Source organism: Pseudorasbora parva, chromosome 13 (assembly GCF_024679245.1).
Source record: "Pseudorasbora parva isolate DD20220531a chromosome 13, ASM2467924v1, whole genome shotgun sequence".
Classification (NCBI taxonomy): Eukaryota; Metazoa; Chordata; class Actinopteri; order Cypriniformes; family Gobionidae; genus Pseudorasbora; species Pseudorasbora parva.
The window spans coordinates 16,699,108-16,719,376 of record NC_090184.1 but is presented as its reverse complement, the minus strand read 5'-3'; the positions used below and the strand labels follow the sequence as shown (position 1 = coordinate 16,719,376).

The 20,269-nt window shown below is 39.1% G+C and overlaps 2 protein-coding genes and 1 long non-coding RNA gene across 3 annotated transcripts; 2 read left to right on the top strand and 1 right to left on the bottom strand.

The window, feature by feature from the left end:
- Positions 1-5,090: 5,090 nt before the first annotated feature.
- Positions 5,091-7,015, bottom strand: LOC137038604 (H-2 class II histocompatibility antigen, E-D beta chain-like). The gene is made up of 4 exons (XM_067413311.1): positions 6,924-7,015; positions 6,476-6,745; positions 5,345-5,626; positions 5,091-5,209 (listed from the first exon to the last, which is right to left on the bottom strand). Exons 1-4 carry the CDS (start codon positions 6,973-6,975, stop codon positions 5,091-5,093), a joined length of 723 nt encoding a protein of 240 aa, XP_067269412.1. The 5' UTR covers positions 6,976-7,015.
- A 151-nt stretch (positions 7,016-7,166) lies between these two features.
- On the top strand, positions 7,167-14,451 carry LOC137038603 (H-2 class II histocompatibility antigen, A-U alpha chain-like). Its single transcript, XM_067413310.1, has 5 exons — positions 7,167-7,230; positions 7,338-7,586; positions 12,000-12,149; positions 13,482-13,613; positions 13,726-14,451. The coding sequence occupies exons 1-5, from the start codon at positions 7,167-7,169 to the stop codon at positions 13,887-13,889; spliced, it is 759 nt and encodes a 252-aa protein (XP_067269411.1). The 3' UTR covers positions 13,890-14,451.
- Positions 14,452-19,253: 4,802 nt separating this feature from the next.
- Positions 19,254-20,034, top strand: LOC137039282 (uncharacterized). Its single transcript, XR_010897610.1, has 3 exons — positions 19,254-19,338; positions 19,412-19,552; positions 19,849-20,034. It is a non-coding gene; the product is annotated as an uncharacterized lncRNA (long non-coding RNA).
- Positions 20,035-20,269: the final 235 nt, after the last annotated feature.

Here is a 20,269-nt window from a genome sequence, read left to right as displayed (position 1 = left end):
AAATTTTACATGCAAACAACCCATCAGAAACCATCCATAAAGAATTAAGAGAAAATAAATATTTGCTTAATGAAATAATAAACAAAAGAAACCAGTTTCTTATTCACAGACTTCGTCATGAGACTTTTCACCATGGCAACAAATCCGGTAAATATCTAGCCAGTCAAATCAAAAGAAATAAAGAAAAAACAGCTATAACCTCTATTAGAAACTCAGCAGGGAAACTAACCAACTCACCAGTTGAGATAAACAAAATATTTGAAGAATACTACACACAATTATACTCATCGGATCTGGACCCAAACCAAGAAGACATAAACCAATTCCTTGATAACACCCTTCTACCAAAACTCAACCCGGAACAAATGAACTCTCTCGAATTACCAATCACTGAAAAAGAACTCCACTCTGCGCTCAATCACATGCAAAATAATAAAGCACCAGGACCGGATGGCTTCCCTGCTGAGTTCTACATTCATTTTTGGTCAACCTTATTCCCACTATTCAGTAGAACAATAACAGAAATAAAACAAAATGCTAAATTCCCATCCCACATGAACACAGCGCTTATATCACTCATCCCTAAACCTAACAAAGACCACACCCTCACATCTAACTACCGTCCTATATCACTTATAAATGTTGACATAAAAATTATCAGCAAAGCATTATCCTATAGAATTGAAAAAATAATACCACATATCATCCATCCTGATCAGACCGGCTTTATAAAGGGTAGACACGCATCCAACAATACTCGCAGATTATACAATTTAATGCATTACTCATCAGTACAACAGAAAGATACTCTCATTGCCACCTTAGATGCAGAAAAAGCTTTTGATAGGGTCAACTGGAAATTTTTATTCACCACACTACAAAAATTTGGCTTTGGAGAGTCATTTATTAACTGGATCAAGATTTTATACACATCACCGTCTGCCACAGTCACAACCAATGGACTAACATCACAAAGCTTTGCACTGCACAGGGGGACGAGGCAAGGATGTCCACTCTCTCCATCTCTATTCACCATTTTTATTGAACCTCTAGCAGCAGCCATCCGCCAAAACCCATCAATCAAAGGCATTGAAACACCACAACAAACACATAAAATCTCACTTTATGCAGATGATATTCTACTATTTATACAAGAACCTCTAGTGTCTTCACAAGAAATAATTAAAACAATCCAGTCTTTTTCAAAAATCTCAGATTACGCAATAAATTGGAACAAATCATCCATCCTCCCTTTACATAAAACCAAATGGGATGTGGCACCCCACCAATCACCCATACCTATATGTCATGATCACATCACTTACTTAGGCATCAAGATTTCCTCCAGACTGTCAGAGTTGGTAACACTTAACTTCACACCACTACTAAAAAAAATAGAAGATGACTTGCTTCGATGGCTCAACCTTCCAATCTCCATAATTGGCAGAATAGCAGCAATTAAGATGACAATTTTACCAAAAATCAACTATCTATTCTCAATGATTCCAAGCCACCCCACACTCACCTGGTTTAAATCATTAGACTCCATTATCACTCGCTTTTACTGGAAAAATAAAACACCAAGGATAAAACTCACCACACTACAAAAAAACAAGGCTCAAGGAGGACTAGAAGCACCAAATTTTTATTATTACTCGATAGCTAACCAACTGCAATACATATACAAATGGACCCACCCCACCCAATCCGATATTATATGGCTAGATATAGAACAATCACTCTGCAAAGAATTAAATATAGCTGACATACCATTCCTCACAAAAACAATCAAACAACACACATGTTTTAAGGCTGTAACTATAGCCTCCACTCTGACAGCCTGGTGGAAATTTCACCAAATCACAAATTCTGTACTAGCTCCATCTATCCGCACCCCATTGTGGAACAACCGTGACTTCATTAGCAATAAAAAAATACTGAACTTTCACACATGGGCTGAAAAGGGTATCACTCATATTAACCATATTTTCAAATCCAACACATTAACAACATTTCCGCATTTGGCCCAGGAGTTTGGCATCAGGAGCAATGAATTTTTAAAATACCTGCAACTCAAATCTTCTGTTCTGGCAAAAATAAACATCCGAGCCACAAATTTAGAACTTCCACCAGCAATATCAGACTTGGTTAACATTTCATCTCCAAAGAAACTTCTCTCCAAAATATACAAAATCATTTCAAATCAATTTCAGACCATATACTTACCAACAATAAAATGGGAAAACGATCTCTCAATAGCTCCTGATGCCAACTTCTGGACCCAAATCTGTAAAAACATCTATTTCATGTCCAAAAATGCTAATCTTCAATTGATACAATACAAAACACTTCACAGAACACACTACACGGCCAATAGATTAGCTAAAATGGGTTTCACATCAGAAATTTGCACACATTGCAGTCAGAAATCTACAGATACATACATCCATGCAACCTGGCACTGCACTCCAATCAAACACTTCTGGGAAGAGGTCACACAGTCACTATCCACTATAGTGGGCTGCCACATCCCACTATCGCCCTCTCTTTGCTTGCTTGGGGACCTCACAATAATTACAGATAAAACTATAAACATTAAAACTCTCCTCATAGCCCTAACCATTGCCAAGAAAACTATCCTCATGAACTGGAAAACTCGTAACAAAATACACATTAACCACTGGAAAAATCTTCTCACCGACTTTATTACAATGGAATACACATCTCTCCCCTATAATCCCTCACCTGAAAGCGACCTCTGCCATCCAACACTTTCTGACCTCTTACAACTCTGAATCCTCTCTCTCTCCGTAACTCCGTCTCCTCCCATCTCTTAATCAATCCACAGGCATTACTGCATAATTCCAATTATTGTCAATATTGTTTCATTGTTTCATTATTGTTATTGTTATGATTGCTATTATTTATTATTATTATTTTTATTATTGTTGCTGTTTCCATTGTTGTCTTTGCTTTCATCATTGTCGTCATCATCATCATCATCATCATCATTATCATCAACTATTATTATTGCTGTTTTGGAATTTCAAACCTGGTTTTCATTGTCACCACTACTACTATAGTAAAATCGATTGATTATTTCTAATTTTCCCCCTAATCTTTTCATGTGTTTTTAATGCACCACAATGTAGAAGAGAAATGTGTGTTTGTATGTATATTTAAATTGGAAAACCTCATAAACACTAAGGCAGGTAGGACAGGCGAGAAATGGTTTCTCTAGGACAGCATCTCTGTCCTAAGTTGAGACACTCGCACAATGTCCCCCTTCTTTTAATGCACCTTAGACACTACACACAACATAAAAAAAAAATAAAAAATAAAAAAAAAAGTATAGGGACTGAAAAGATGTGGGGGGAGGATTATCTTATATTATTATTATACTATGTGAAACTTATTGACCCATTGAAAGTGGTGACAATGATAAATATTACATAGGAAAATAAAAAATAAAATAAAAAAAGGGACACTGATTATTACAATGATGATGATGATGGTATGATGATGATAAGTGGTAGTGATAATATAATAAATAATAAATGTGTAATTTTGCTTTTGAATACACACCCACACCTACACTCACCCACACACACCTTATACATTAACACACTTTTATTTCACTTCTAGAATTATGTAATTACTCGATTGTCAATTACTGCACTATTGTGGTTTGTATGTCTGTATGTCAATAAAAAAAAAAAAGAAGCAGTCTCACTCACCGCCTGCGGTTCTAACGTTGGGACTGCTCCATCCAGCATTAGGCGATCGGAAAATCCTGTGTCGAGCTGGGCCTTGTTTATGAAACAGTCAGCACCGAAATGCAGCGAACAGATATAAACATTCGCGCAACTCAGTTGCTGATCCGGAAAAGCAAATTACATCCACTGTTGCCTTAACGCGGGGGTTTTGGAGAATCTGTGCAGGACTGTCTTGGTCTGGCAACCAAAAACGCACTTTTTTGGTGACATTGTTATGTGCACATCACCTGTCCAGCATCCTACAAGCCAGCGCTTTGATGGGCGTAGCCTGTTACTTTCGCTCTCTCCCTCTCTCTCTTTCACGCGCTTCCGGTAGAATTGTCCGTACGGCCCATACAAGGAAATTCCGCCCCCATTAACGTCAGGGGACGCATGATCTCAAAAAACTTGCCGAAACTTATGACTAACCGGAAGTAGTATTTTTGTCAAAGAAATACTCCCATCAAACGTCCACCTTTTAACTTTTGAAACTTTGTCTATGTTTAGTATGGGATTCCAAGTCTTTAACAGTGTAAAAAGATCAGTATGCATGAAACAGCATTTCACCCCCCCTTTAAGATGAAAATTTGACAGGTTTGTGCTGCAGTTCAATTGAGTTCTATGGCGGTTTTGCCCTTCAAAGCACCATGACAGTCACCTGATTAAAATCTATAAATAAAACAGAGAATACATAGCTAGAACAAATGAATTATAGTGCCATGGCCTTCTAACAGTTATCAGTTCATTTACTTCTATCAATCTTTTAAACAAACATGAATACCACAGAATAGTTACACAGCCTTCAAGAATAATTAGTAGTAGTAGTTTAGAGAAACTTTCACCAGTGAAATACATTTTTCTTTGATTAAAAGGCTCTCACACCATACAAATCAACAGTACCTACAGAAATACAGCAATCAACAAACACACAGTAATTAACATAATAAAAAGTATTTTAAAAAATAGTAGTATTTGTTTGTTTTCACCAGTAAGCAACACATTAAGCAATGTATCAATGTAATAATTTTATAGCGGCGTCTATGAACCCCATAATGCATCTGAATTGCAGTTCTGGGTATATAATTGCAAATTAATTCTGCTCTTAAATTCAGGTTATGACCACCCTCACCTCACAGTTTACAATTTATTTTTATGATTGCAAAGCATTATGTGATAAACATAATTTTTGTCTTGTGCTAGCAAGAGATTAAACATGCCATCATTTTTAGAAAGTTGCTGGTGTGATACCAGAATCCTCCCTGCCAAAATAAAAGAGGAATTGTCTTGATAAGAAAATACTAACATATCAATCAGATTTGCTCTTATCTTACTGACCTACTGTTTTTTTTTTTTCTTGTAGTAAATGAGTCCAGCAGCTGCTATGATGATCCCCAGCACAAGTCCAGACACCCCGATAGCGATTTTATTCCTGTTGGACTCAGAGATAGAGGGGTCTGTGTAATGCACAAACAATTTTATTATCATAAAATGTAAAAGTGTGTAATGTTACTTCATTTTGTGTGAATCATATTGAATTTCATTTTTTATCTGAACTATGGCAGAAGTTTAAGAAAATTAGACACTTTTACCCCAGTCAATGATCATAGGTTTATTGAAGCTGCCATGCTCCACCATACAGGAGATCTTCTCTCCAGATTTAGGAGTATATTCAAGGTGGGAGTGAATCTGGTAGTACCAATTCCCATTAGCCAGCTCCTCAGTAGACACTGCATTAGTGTCCATCTGTTTACCATCTCTCAACCAGGACACTTTGATTTGTTCAGGGTAGAAATCATATGCACTGCACACCAACACATCAGGAGAGCTGCTGCCAAACCGTTTCATTGACCTAAGCTTGATCTTGGGTTTCACTGAACAAATAAGAGTAGAAATTTACCACACTATGATTTTTTATTTATTTATTTTTTATTCAGAACAAGTGAAGACCTCAAGATGCTATAAGACAGTGAATATGTTTACAAGCAGCTTCTGTTTAAAGAGAAGCTAAGATGAGATGTTTTTGCCACTTACCCGTATTTTCCGGACTATAAGTCGCACTTTTTTTCATAGTTTGGCTGGTCCTGCGACTTATAGTCAGGTGCGACTTATATATCAAATTTAATTCATACTGACTGACAAGAATAAACATATAGCCGCGAGAATGCGTTCTATGCTGCTCCTGTAGCCTAATATTTACTTATACACAACAACTTAGAAAGACTGAACACAAACAAAATGCTCCCATAAAGAAAATCTTATTCTGCAAAATACAAACAGCATGTAGTAAAACATGCAGCGGAGAACGATTCTCACAGCGTTCGTCTCGCGCGGCAGAGCCTCTCCCGGCAGAGAGTTCAAGCCTCTGTGGACTCGTTCCTTCAGCTCTGGCCATCTTGCTTACAGTCCGCAAGTAGATTTCTTTTTCTTCTTCATCACAATTAAAGTAACCTCTGCTTTTCGCCAGTCCCTTACAAGTTTCTCACTCACTTCAAACTTTCTTTCTTCTGCTCGGGTTATGCAGTGAAGCGGGCACGAGCGAGTGCACGCGAGCAGGTGGTCGCATGCGCGCGCGGGTGCTCGCATGCGCGCGGCTGCAGCTCTGCCCTAATGCGACTTATAGTCCAGTGCGACTTATATATGTTTTTTTCCGCGTCATGACGCATTTTTTGACTGATGCGACTTATACTCCGGAGCGACTTATAGTCCGGAAAATACGGTACCTGATTTATCAACAATAGCCGGGTAACCGATTTCTCCATAATGTTTGCACACGTTTACCAAATTGCTTATATCCGACAAGGTTTTCGGATTGTTGTTCCACAAGTGTGCATATTCCACTCCAATCTCAGTAAACCCTTGATACTTTCCAAGAGTGCTGTTGAATTGTATTTGCACAGCTTTATTAAAGGACATTGAACAAATGAGTTCCACATCACTAAGATCACGGGAAATGTAGGTACATTGGAACAGTATAGAGGCATAATAACCATCTGATGAAAACAAAAAACAAACAAACAAAAACTAAAACATCATTACTAAACATTTTTCTCACATATATATAAAATACACACACAAACACAAATCCTTATCAGTATCAGTAATACAAACACTATTAGCAATAATAAAAAACGAAATAAATCATATTTATAACAATGCATTTGCTTTTACCTGTCCCAGTGATCAGTATGATAAAAAAACTTAAAGGCTTTGTTAAAAACATTTTCCTCAACTCTGAGTATTCACAATAGCAGACTGAGGTGTCGTTGCCAAACTGTTAACTGTTAATCAATCTGAAATGTTAAAAGTTAACTGGCCAGTCATGCATTGCAGTGTAATGGGGAGGTATCAATGCTTCCTTAATTAAACTGCTGTGTATGTTTGCTTCTTAGGTAACTGTTCTGTATACCACTGATGAAAATGGAGCTGTATATGTTCTTTCTCATCCTCATTGTGGTTTTATCCACCGAGAGTAAAAGTAAGTATATTTCTCTCCATTTCATTTTTAAATTATTCCATGTTCTTGATGATGTCTATAATTAGCTAATACATTTTTATGTTTTTGTCATATTGTTCTGTTTTTAGTACTTAAGGCTTACCACCTCATTGGATGCTCTGATACAGAGAAAGAGGATATGTATGGTCTTGATGGAGAAGAAATATACTACTACAACTTCAATTCCAACAAAACAGTAGTGGTGCTACCAGAGTTTGTAAATTCTGAGCTTTTTGGTTTTCCTGAATATTTTGAGCCAGCTATTTATAATTCACAACTCTGCAAAAAACATCTAGTCACTAGTGCTAAAGTTTACAAAAACCAACCAGAACAAATGGGTAAAGACACATACACATTTTTTTGTTATAGTTGTAAATGTACTGTATATGGATGATGGATCAAGTTAATCAGTGGAAGCCACGTATTTTGTAATGGAGAGATTTAAAGCTTCAGTCCATAATTTTTTGCTTTGTCTGGTGCTGAGCCAGAATCAGACTCGCTCAGGGCTTGTCATATATCCCAACTTTACAGTCTTTTCAACCACATAATATTTATTTTAGGTTTCAAATGTTAACATTTATATACTCATACGTACTAGTAAAACAATACATTTATGAAACTAGAATATTCTAAACTCAAGCGTGAAAGGGTTAACTTCTTAATCCGCACCTGATCGTGGGCGGGGAGTCTGACGCAAGTGGGCGTGTCTCTACTTATAATTACTTTTGTTTTATGCAAAGTGTTCAATCAACTATCACAAACTATGCATCACATGAAAGCTAAAACACTAGGAAAGGGTTAAATTAAATGCTAAAGCAGTGGCTATTTAAACATTAGCATAATAAACACGGTACTCATTTTTCATCTCCTGACGTTCAGATCAGATCGGACGAATCCACAAAACAACAGCATACATGTCTGTGTAAGAGTCCACTCTTCAAAATGCATCCCAGTTTTAATCCAAAACAACGAAAAATAAAGGGGAAAAAACTAAAAATCCTCCGTCGTTTGCATGAGCGTTTTGCGTTAGAGGAATCAATCATGTCCATTTTCAATGAAATAGCGATTATAATCATTATTTTGACATTCTCCCCTGTACTGTGGACTGTTCCAGTCATATTAAACCCTCCCAGGTCTCTCTCCTTCAATCACAGGCTCACTTAGGACTCCCTCAATCACAGGCTCAACTCTACTTCTCATTTCAACCAGATGATCCTACAGTCAGTGTTCGTATCGCTGCCTGTCTGACAGACATTTCTGACTGGATGAAAGAGCATCATCTTAAACTCAATCTTGCAAAGACAGAATTACTTGTTTTCTCAACCAACCCAGCACTTCATCAAAATTTCTCCATTCAGCTTGGTTCATCGACCATAACTCCATCAAGGACAGCCAGAAACCTTGGAGTTGTGATTGATGACCATTTAAACTTCACTGACCACATTACTGCAACAGCCCGGTCCTGCAGATTTGCTTTATACAACATTAGAAAGATTAGACCCTTCCTATCAGAACAGGCTGCACAACTCCTGGTTCAAGCTCTTGTTCTCTCCAGACTGGATTATTGTAATGCTCTTCTGGCTGGGCTTCCAGCATGCACTATCAAACCCTTGCAGCTGATCCAGAATGCAGCGGCGAGAGTGGTCTTTAATGAGCCGAAGAGAGCGCATGTTACGCCTCTCTTCATCAAACTGCACTGGTTGCCAATGGCTGCTCGCATCAAATTCAAGGCACTAGTTATCGCCTACAAAACAACCTCTGGCTCTGCACCAATATACCTAAATTCACTTGCTCAGACTTACACACCCTCCAGAAGCTTGCGTTCTGCGAGCGAGCGGCGCCTCGTGGTTCCATCCCAAAGAGGCATGAAATCGCTCTCACGGACATTTTCCTGGACCGTTCCTACCTGGTGGAATGACCTGCCGATCTCAATTCGTGCTGCCGAGTCTGTAGCCATTCTTAAAAAACATCTTAAGACACATCTTTTCCATTTGCACTTGACCAATACAGAATAGCACTTACTGATCACCACAGCAACGACCAAAAGCGCACACTCCTGGATCATATCTACGTCTCTCATCCAGATTTGTGTCTTCAGGCGGGTATGTTACATAGTTATCATAACTATCAGAATCCAGTGTTCTGTATATTGCGTACGTGAGTTTTTGTTGTAGATGGCTATTGCTGCGCGTTTAGCTAGAATACAAAACCAACCCATTGGGCCACTGAATCTGCATTAACGACAACAGCTGGGGCAACAGCCTTAGTCCTAATGGGTTGTAGCTATCTTAGCTATCAAAATCCAGTGTTCGGCACTTTGCGGACGTGAGTTTTTGTTGTAGATGTCTGTCTTTAAAAAAAAAAAAAAAAAAAAAAAAAAATTGTTGTGTATTGTGCTAATTAATTGAGATTTCTTACAGCTCTTACAGGTTTTTGGCCTTGTCTGTTCCGTTGCTTCTATTACTCTCCCCTTTTTTGTAAGTCGCTTTGGATAAAAGCGTCTGCTAAATGATTAAATGTAAATGTTAGGACCATAGACAGTAAAATAAATGGACAGAGTTATCCCATTGACTTCAATGACGGAAAAAAGAGGCCAATCAGAGGCACTCACTTCCTGATGGCTGAGGTGAACTGCGCAGGCTCAGACTGAGCTTGACGACGTAGATGTGACGTAAGCAACCTGTCTGACAGCTGTAGGTCTTCTAGTAGTTGTGGAAAGTGAAATCTGGATCACGTTGTTTAAATATTTTCTCCCGTTGCTTTTGGCTCACTATGGGCTTCTCCCCATTCTTCTCCCTTGACTTTATCGGACTTTATGTTTCCACGTCCGCTCGACTGCCTCATAGACAGTAAAAGATTGTTTCTGAGCGTCTCCTCCTGTCTATACGGTAATTTCTCAACTGTGCGACAGAGTCGCGTTGGTTATGATGCAGTCGTTAGCCTATTTTTACAAAAACAGCTTCTGCGGGGCGATAGTGTAAGATACAAGGTAACGGAGCCTTTTATGCATTGTCGTGTTTCTTTAGAAATAAACAATGGACAAATGGAGTCTTTAAACGCCTCAGATGTAAAGTTATTCACTGTCAAAGTAACTCAAAAATGAATGGGAGTCAATTGGATGCTAACAGCAGGTGATGGCTTGGTTAGCAATGGCAGCCACTATGGGTGGAACGCTTTCCGATTTCTAGATTACCCCCTTGCTTAGGACACATGATAGAAAGGGAGCGTTTTACTGGGTGCTTAATCTGTCAGTCAAAATCGCCTGTCCTTTTAGTTGGATAAGCCAGTCAATGCCTAGCCAATGCATAGCCAGCATAGATTTGATTGATGGATGTAGTAACGAATCAAAAGACAATAATTTGCGCAGTGTTTGTAAGAGATGCCGTAAGAAGCATTGATGAATACAGCTGTTCTTAGCGTCTCCATAGTATTCATTAGTATCCAGGGCCTGCCAGTGTAAGTGCCACACACACTAACACACAACGCGCAGACTAAATGACAGACTGTTTTTATCAACTAAATGAGTTTTTTTTACACTTGTAAATTCTGTAAATAGCTGCTTTAGTTATCAGGGACTGCAAATGCACATTATCAAAAAATTTAATTTTTGAGCAACATTTCCACCCAGTGTTCAAAACGATCTCCTTAACTTAGGTTTAGTTAAGTCACTGTTTGTCTTTGCATCATAACATCAAGTCTGTTACATAAAGAAGGAGTCAGGTTAGTAGGCTATTGCTTGTGAGGATGCTGCAGGTGGCAGATCATTTATAGCAGATCTTTTCTAACAGCAGCTGCAATAATTAAAGGGGTACTTCAGCACTGGGAAGATGAATCTGTATTTAAACTGGGTCATTAGTGTAGTAGAAATGTGAAATATTTTTTTTTATTTTATTTGGTCCTTTCTAGACTGAGAAAAGACAGAACATGTAGTTTTTTCTCATGGGGATGAAAGACAACAATTCCCAGAATCCTCCGCTGCCCTACAAGGCCACTCCCAAAGCCGCCGCTACTGAATCCCTGTGACTGCCTCACTTTCACTTTCCCACCGCTACCGCCTTCATTTTCATAAAATCAGTTTAGTTAGAGAACAGAAACTACAATTAAAAACGGAACGTGTCTGTTCAATATGTGATTTAGCCGCTGAGGGAGTGTCACACAGCGCAAACTGCAGGAGTCAAATTACATACATTAGTGATGAGATGAATGAGGTCTCGTCATGAGAGCTGAGGTAAACGCGACCACACTCACAAGATATATTCACAAAGCGTGTTCAGTCTGGCGCGTTTTCAGTTCATGCCTCTGGAAGCTTAACTTTGAATTAATTTGAGAAGATGAACCACTTACTTTGCTCCGCCGGCCGCACCGTTTCCATGAATGCCTGGGGGTGCAGCTGCGAGCTGAGCTGTGAGTGTGATCACCCATCCCCCATGTGCGAGTTGAAAACAACTTTTAACATAGCTCCCTCTGCTGGCTGTAGTCTTTAGCCTCTGGCCAAAAATTCCTCCCATGTATGTGATTCCGAAGTATAGTATTCACACCGGTGTGGTGAACTAATGACAGTCACACATACCAATCAAAATATTAGATTCATCCCCGCACAGGAGCCATGCTGATGCACAACCCACATAATGATGATATTTCCACAAAAAACTCCAAGGTTTTAAACAGAGATGCAGACAAGGAGGCAAAACGTACATACTGCAGCTTAAATGATATGAAATAAGTGTCAATCTATTCCCCTCGGTTCACAGACCCCCCTCAAACTTCCATCTATTCTAGAGATGATGTGGTTCTGGGTGTAGAAAACACTCTCATCTGTCGTGTGACTGGATTCTTCCCTCCACCTGTCAGAGTCTCTTGGACTAAAAACAATATGAATGTGTCAGAGAATATAACTTTAAAGGGATCCCATGGTGTTGAGACTTGTATGGCTTAATATAACATAAATGATGTCTCTTACTGAATTATGTAGTAGAAAACCCATGAAAGATCTACGTTATTTTAAAAATCGATTTTATATTTGGACCATGGGCGGCGCCATTTTGTTTGCGTTCTAGGTTGATGACGTAGAGTGGTTGAACTCCTCAATCAGCTGGCATTACCCGTAGCTATTTTTACCACAACGCAACTCGAAAATTGTTTCAGAGTTAAACAAAACCAATGAATTCCTTTGTAATTATACTTAAAACACACTCAAACATACATGTGCACACAAACTCACCTACACAAGTCACAAACAGATCGGCGGGCGCGCACACGACAGGCTCTGTCTCAATCGAGATGTTGGGCTGCTCAGTCTCCACGACAGGGGCTGAATCTGAAATCGACCCTATACCCTTAAATAGGGCATTATTTGAAGGGACGGCCATTTGTAGTGTTGTCCGACACCATAGTGGACATGTTCGAGTGCAGTCATTCAGTCTCACGTTCCACCGCAATAACGAGTAAAGCCGATTTACAAACAGCTGTCCGACTTCACGCACTCAAACATACATGTGCACACAAACTCTCTCTCTCACACAGACTCACACACACCCCAACAGATCGGCGCGAACACAGCAACACACACACACACCAACAGATCGGCGCGAACACACACACAACCCAACAGATCGGCGCGAACACACACACACACACACACACGCACGCACTGCGCGCGCATACATAACCCTCAATCTATTCCCTGTGTATATCCTGTTCAACACATCCTGTTCCCCAGATAGACTGTTGATAGTAGATTAACTATAATGCCTAATGTGACCAGCAGAGGGAAATATCTAGGTAGGACGATGGGATAAAGTAACGTGAGGAAGAGAGGCAGGATGTTTTGGTGATGATGCATGCGATTGAGACAGAGCAGTCAGGTGTGTGTGTGTGCGCGCCCGCCGATCTGTTTGTGACTTGTGTAGGTGAGTTTGTGTGCACATGTATGTTTGAGTGTGTTTTAAGTACAATTACAAAGCAATTCATTTGTTTTGTTTAACTCTGAAACAATTTTCGAGTTGCGTTGTGGTAAAAATAGCAACGGGTAACGCCAGCTGATTGAGGAGTTCAACCACTCTACGTCATCAACCTAGAACGCAAACAAAATGGCGCCGCCCATGGTCCAAATATAAAATCGATTTTTTAAATAACGTAGATCTTTCATGGGTTTTCTACCACATAATTCAGTAAGAGACATCATTTATGTTATATTAAGCCATACAAGTCTCAACACCATGGGATCCCTTTAAGCCAGTATCGGCCCAATAATGATGGCACCTATAACCTCTTTTCCACAATGAAGATAATTCCATTGGAAGGAGAGATTTACCGCTGCACCGTGAACCACAAAGCCCTCCAGCAACCTCAAACAAAAACATGGGGTGAAGTTATTTTCAGATAAGAATTAAGTGAATGTTGATGCAAAGTTATACAATATCAACTTTTCCCAAAAAGTGCAAAAATAATAATCATGTTGTTGTTTCTGTCTTACAGATGTAGAAGTTGTCCTGCCCAGTATTGGCCCATCAGTGTTCTGTGGAGTGGGTGTGACTCTAGGCCTGCTGGGAATAGGGACTGGTGCCTACTTCTACATTAAAGCACAGACCGGCAAATCAAATAAAGATGGAAATATCAATTTAGACACAATTTCAGAGTGAACATGCCTGACAAAAGCTATTAGCTACAGTATATACATATTTTTATGGCATATAATACATAAAAGTATACAGTACGAAAGTATACTTACAAATCATTCTCAAACTAGTTAATTTATAGTTTATATGCTAGTGTGCATTTGTAATATATTAATAGGCTATATACAAAAAGTTAGATAATGTGTTAGATCATTTCTCTTTGTTAACAACTTGTTTATTTCACTTTTGGGTGTATTAATATTAGGATATTCACATGTGTGCAATTACACATTACAAAAACTACTGTATAGTAAATACAAAAAAAATAAAAAAAATATATAAAAACCTGTCAAATAAATACACAGAATACCTGAAATTTACTGTTTATTCCTGGTTGTTTTAAATAAACCTGTGCAAGGTGAAAGGAAACCATTTAGAGCTCACACTAGGCGCTCTGAACTGTGCCCGTGCATGTTTGACCCCCAGAGCCCGGTTTGTTTGATAAGTGTGAGCGCTCTGTTCCGTGCTCTGGCACAGTTCGTTTGGTCGGCCCTGGCCCTGGTCCGCTTAGAAGAGGTGGGCTAGAGCGCAGTTTGGTTGGGCTCGAGCGCGGTTCGCATGCAGTGAGCGCTAACAGAACAGCTGTGTGCTACTGTCATCATTATGACAGCAAACACCAAATTATAACTACTTGGATACACTTATCGAGTAAATAAAGAATTTAGGTTTATAACGGTCCTGTTATCACATTGTGGATTAACATGAATTGTAGTTTGCGAGTAAAAGTGTATATTCATCCAAAGTCAGCTGCCTCCGTAATAATCTTCTGATACGTGCAGTGCAGTTAAGTGAAAATTGCTGTGCGGCATAAATAATAAATATATTTGACAGTCCATTAGTGAAAGCTAGTTAGCTTTCGCCCATGACTGCCAAGCCCATGCTGACACAGATCTCTTCCCACAGTGTTGAACATGCCTAACACCTAAAGGATTATTGGGAAAACCTGTTCAATTTCTCATTAATGCAATTATCTAATCAAACATTTACAAGGCAGTTGCCTCAGTGCATTTAGGGGGTTTGGTCCTGGTCAAGACAATCTCCTGAACTCCAAACTGAATGTCAGAATGGTAGAGAGAGGTGATTTAAGCTATTTTGAGCGTGGCATGGTTGTTGGTGCCAGATGGGTCTGAGTATTTAACAGTCTGCTCAGTTACTGGGATTTTCATGCATAACCATTTCCAGGGTTTACAAAGAATGGTGTGAAAAGGGAAAAACATCCAGTATTCGGCAGTCCTGTGGGCGAAAATGCCTTGTTGATGCTAGAGGTCAGAGGAGAAGGGGCTGACTGATTCAAGCTGATAGAAGAGCAACTATTAAATACCATTAAAGCAGCACTAGGTAACTTTTCAACCTTCATAATATATTTTTTAAGACTCTTGTGATGATAAATCAACTTACAATAGGTTGAATGACACGTCTGCCATAGCCTGATGGGGTCTGTATCGTTTTTAATCGTACTTTTAAACTTCGGGTTTCGGGTAGTAACCCGAGAAAAAGAAAAGAACTACAAAATTCGACTGCTTTACGGCATATACGTCACTTCCACCAACACACACACTTCCTTACATTCGGACGTGCGAGCCCAACTTTGTTCGTCGGATAATATAGTCATGTCCGAAGCAGCAGAGACAAATAAGAAAGAAAAGGTTTTGTTGGAGGAAAGCAATAAGAGGAAATGAATAAGTGATGGGATTAAAGGCAGGACAAGGATCAAAATGTGACCAGGGTTTGCTCGTCGGCGTGAGCTGAAGGAGGCGTGCCCGACCGATGCTGTCCTGCTTTTTACGGTGAGCTACCACTCAAACATTGAACTGAAGTATCATATAGATTCTGTAAAACGGTAACCAATAGACTACTATAATGACGCTGGCTTGTAAACGTGAGCATCGTGATTATTTGGCGTTTGAAAAAAATAAAACCCATGAAATTATATTCATATGACATGCTGAAACATGCCACTGACTGTAACGTTACCTGGGATGAAGACATTTCACACGCGACGCCAGAAGAACTCCTCTTGCAGTTTTCAGGGGAACTGTTAGTGCTGCACCGACCCGCGGGACGCTTTTATGACGTTATTTGGCCCGCACCGCCCCACTGTATATATTTTTACAACACGCCGCGCACCCGCGACCATTAAATAGACATACGGGGTCCGCGGGTTATGAGACGAACCGCGCATCACTAGTTCAGGGCTATCAGGGTTGTCATGTCAACAAATGCACGCGCGATGGCATCCCCTATTGTAGGAGGACAGCTCTTACGACAGTAGTTGAGGACATTATTTTTTCCAAACTGTAGGGGGACCCCGAGAGCAAAAGTAGCCAAGTGGGGCTTTAAGCTTTTCTTAATGGTATTACAGTAGAATAATATAGCCTATGGTGGATATATAGCGTTTTGCACAAAAAATAATAATAATAATTATGCATGTTCTGGCCAAAACTAACTCGGAATCTTATTATTATTAATCAATCTTTGTATATACTATTCCATATATTTATGATGTATTGTTTTTTTAACCAATTTAAGATGTTTGACAATGTTAAGATAAATATGTTGCAGTTTGGCATGGTTTTTGACTTATTTATGAACTATTTATGGACATAAAATTAAATTAAAAATATCCTGGATTTGAAGAATATTGTGTCCTTGGCCTGCACTGAGCTCAAGTAATAGTTTAATGTACAAAAATTGTGAATGAACTTGACTGTTGATGTCTTAAATAATAATGTCAACTAACCAACATTTCTCAAAATGGATATATCTCGTTTTGCAACGAAACTCTTCATATATATATATATATATATATATATATATATATATATATATATATATATATATATATATATATATATATATATATATATATATATATATATATATATTCACTGCATATATAAACAAGTGTTTCTTGTTAAAATTCCATTATTGTCAGAAGTGTTTGTTTCATTAATTTGGCCTTCATTCGTTTTAGATGTTTCAAGACAAATGCATTTTGTTTGCATTTACAACCTCTAGGTGGCAGTAATACAGCCTAAATCTTACAGCAAATACAGCTGGGCAATTGATCTTCATAGTTTGGATAACTGAACATTTTTGTTTTTTAAGTTTGGCACTCTGACCGTCTTGAAGTAAATGTATTGTTATAGTTAGATAGTATTTGATGTAATGGTTTGCCATGGGTAAGATTTACATTATGTTACATGGCAAAATCTTAGAATAAAATGAGATTCCTTCTGTTCTTAATTGATTTGGCACAACTGCTAATCCAAATAGTAGAAATATAGATCCTTTTCACATTTCTGGGGTTGCACAGAAGGGAAGGTCATCATAGTTTGGTAAACATCTGGTAAATGAAAGCAATACAAAAATGTTTTGCATTCCCATTTGTGTCAAAAACAAAACAAAAAAAATCCATGATAGCATTTCTGACATTCCAAAAGGTGAACAAATATAGATAGAGTCATTATGACTCTCAAAAGAGAGTAAGATGTCAACATAACATCACTTCCTCAGCCGTCGTATTATTAACACCTTTGCAGCAGATAACTAGTTTTATTTTTGCAATTTAATGCAATCATTTAATATAATATAACAAAGTATACAGTCTATGAAAAGGGTCCATTGTTGTGCTCACTGTATTATGAAACTATAAGGAAGTTTGTCCAAATCTCCTCACAGTTCCCCTAAAATTTCCCCCATGATTACACGCTTCATGGTTTCAGTAAAATAACCTGTTTGTATGTTTACAACAATCATTGTAAACTAGGTTTAGAATACCAGAGATGCATGACTGTGAAAAACGCAGCCAGACCTGCATCAGTTATTTCAGTTTGTGATACTTCCTCATACAAAACCTCATGAAGTAAAACACCGGGCCTTTAATCATGTGAAAGTTACTCTTCTGTTGATGAGGATATTATCTTGGCATGATTATTTATTTTTTGGGGGGAAAATAATTTCACCTCATTTTTTGGGAGCTTGGGGTCCCTGATACTATAGCCATCATAAATTGTCCTCCCTATCCCTGTCCCTGAACCAGATTTGTTGCCTTAAGGCAATGCACTAGTAACCTCATTAAACTCCAAGGTTTATATGGAATAAAAAACACTTAAGACTTTATTTATACTTCTGTCGAGCGTACGCCATAGCTATGTCATAGGCTATGTGTTGGATGTGTAGCATACTACGTACCCTGAAGTGCACCTCTGCAAAAATTAAATAACATGTCAATTATACACAGCCCTGCCCAAGGCTGGACTGATAATCTGGCGTACCGGGCATTTTCCTGGTGGGCCGACGCACTTTGGGCCCGATACAATGTTATTTCTTTTTTTGCCACCAATTGGGCCATCATACAGGGACAGTGGCATATTGGTTGGTCTTCTGAATTGACAGGCCAAAGCGAGAGAGACCTCCCCTCCTTCATATTCTGTGTCCATATGAGGCACATTTTTTATTTTTTATTTTTGAGCGGCTCGCATTGCGCATTAAACTGCAAAAGGCGAATATCTGCACAGCGCTGCTGCTGACGAATGTAGCCTACGCTGCAACGCATAGACACTAGTCTATGAAGTGATGAAGTGATGAGTACTTTGACTTCAAATTTTGTTTCATACTATCGTGTGATATGACAACATTACAGGTTCTGTGGTGAATCAGCTGAAAACAGCCGCGACCATGCAAATACATATCAAGGTAAATTGGAAAAGAGCAATACACACAACTACAAACTTGTCACTTTAGCACAACCACAATTTACCTTGCAGCTACTTACAGTAAAGAAATATGGTATTATGGAAGAAATGTATTTATTAAAAATGTTGCTATTATTACTTACATTAAGTATCGCTCATGGGCCGGATGGGCTGGGTTTGCCAGAGATGAATTTTAGCCCCAGTCCAGCCCTGGACCTGCCAGAACCCCTCCTCAGGGGTACACATGCTCCCTCTGCATGTTGACCTGCGCATTGCCACGGACAACGACGCAGAAGTATAAATGAAAATCGGCGCGTAGCATAGATGCTACGGCACAGGTCCGACTCAGAAGTATAAATCAGCTTTAAACCCCGATCTCCTAACTGTCTCTCAAACCTGATTCAGGGATCCACCCTTCCTGACTCCCCCCACGCTCACTCTCCTCACACTAAGAAGGAATGATCCTAACTGCTCGATCATGTTCCTTCTGCCCATAAAATGTGTGGCAGGACTAGCGACCTATTTTTCAGCTGCCATGTGATTGGTTATTCCATTCAGTGATTACCCTATCGGTGGGAAGTGGTGGTGTACATAAACTGTCTGGTTAGATGCATGCCGTCACAAGCCATCACCCCTTTCTTCTATTTCTTCAGCTTCAGAGCGACCCGGTGGAAAAAATCCTGTGGCTGGCATGGGTTGGAGTTGCTCCTCTACTGGTATGTGCAAGTTGCCTGTGGTTTTAGTGTTCATTTAATGTCGTATTGTAGCGGGATCTTTGTCTGTTCACAGATTTGGGTGTCTGCTGCTCTGTACGGATTCGTGTCATTTCTGCGTGGACGCTGCCCGTCAGATAGACTGGACGAGCCCTCAGCCTCCCATTATGCCTGTATTTGATTGACTAATTCGATTATCGGAGACCACACTTTTACGGTATGTTTATGAACTTGCATTGGTTGACTGCCACTACACTCTAAAAAATGCTGGGTTAAAAACAACCCAAGTTGGGTTGAAAATGGACAAACACAGAAATTGGGTTGTTTGAATGGGTCATTTACTAGGGTTCAAACAACCAAATTTCTAGGGTTTGTCCATTTCCAACCCAACTTGGGTTGTTTTTAACTCCACATTTTTTAAAGTGTATATTTGATATTTTTTGACTATTCAAGTGTTAGCGTAACTTTTATTCTGTGTGTATGTAGTGTGTAACACATTTCTGCTTGTTATAGGAGCCAGGGTGGATTTCTGGTGGCGGTATTTCCTTCACAAGTGCTGCTGTTACTTGGTTTATTCCTTGCTGTCACAACTTGGCTCCTTCATGCTGAAATTCAGACGTCCAGTTCTACTCCGGTTGATTTGTGTCATGTTGAATGGTGTAGCTAAATTGTTTGTTTCTGTCTTTGCATTTTTTGATAAGTGAGCGTATACGTTTATTTTGTGCTTTATTAAAGTATACCTTCCTCTTTGCATCCATGTCTACAACCAATTCTTGAACCTGTAGTGCCTTAATAGATTTAATTTTCATGAAAGTTTCAGTATATATTAAAAACATTGACTATTGTTGCATTTCAATTCAGAACGCAGTCGCATTTCTTGTCTTCAACGAGCCCAAAAGGGCCCATGTCACACTTCTCCTCATCTCTCTGCACT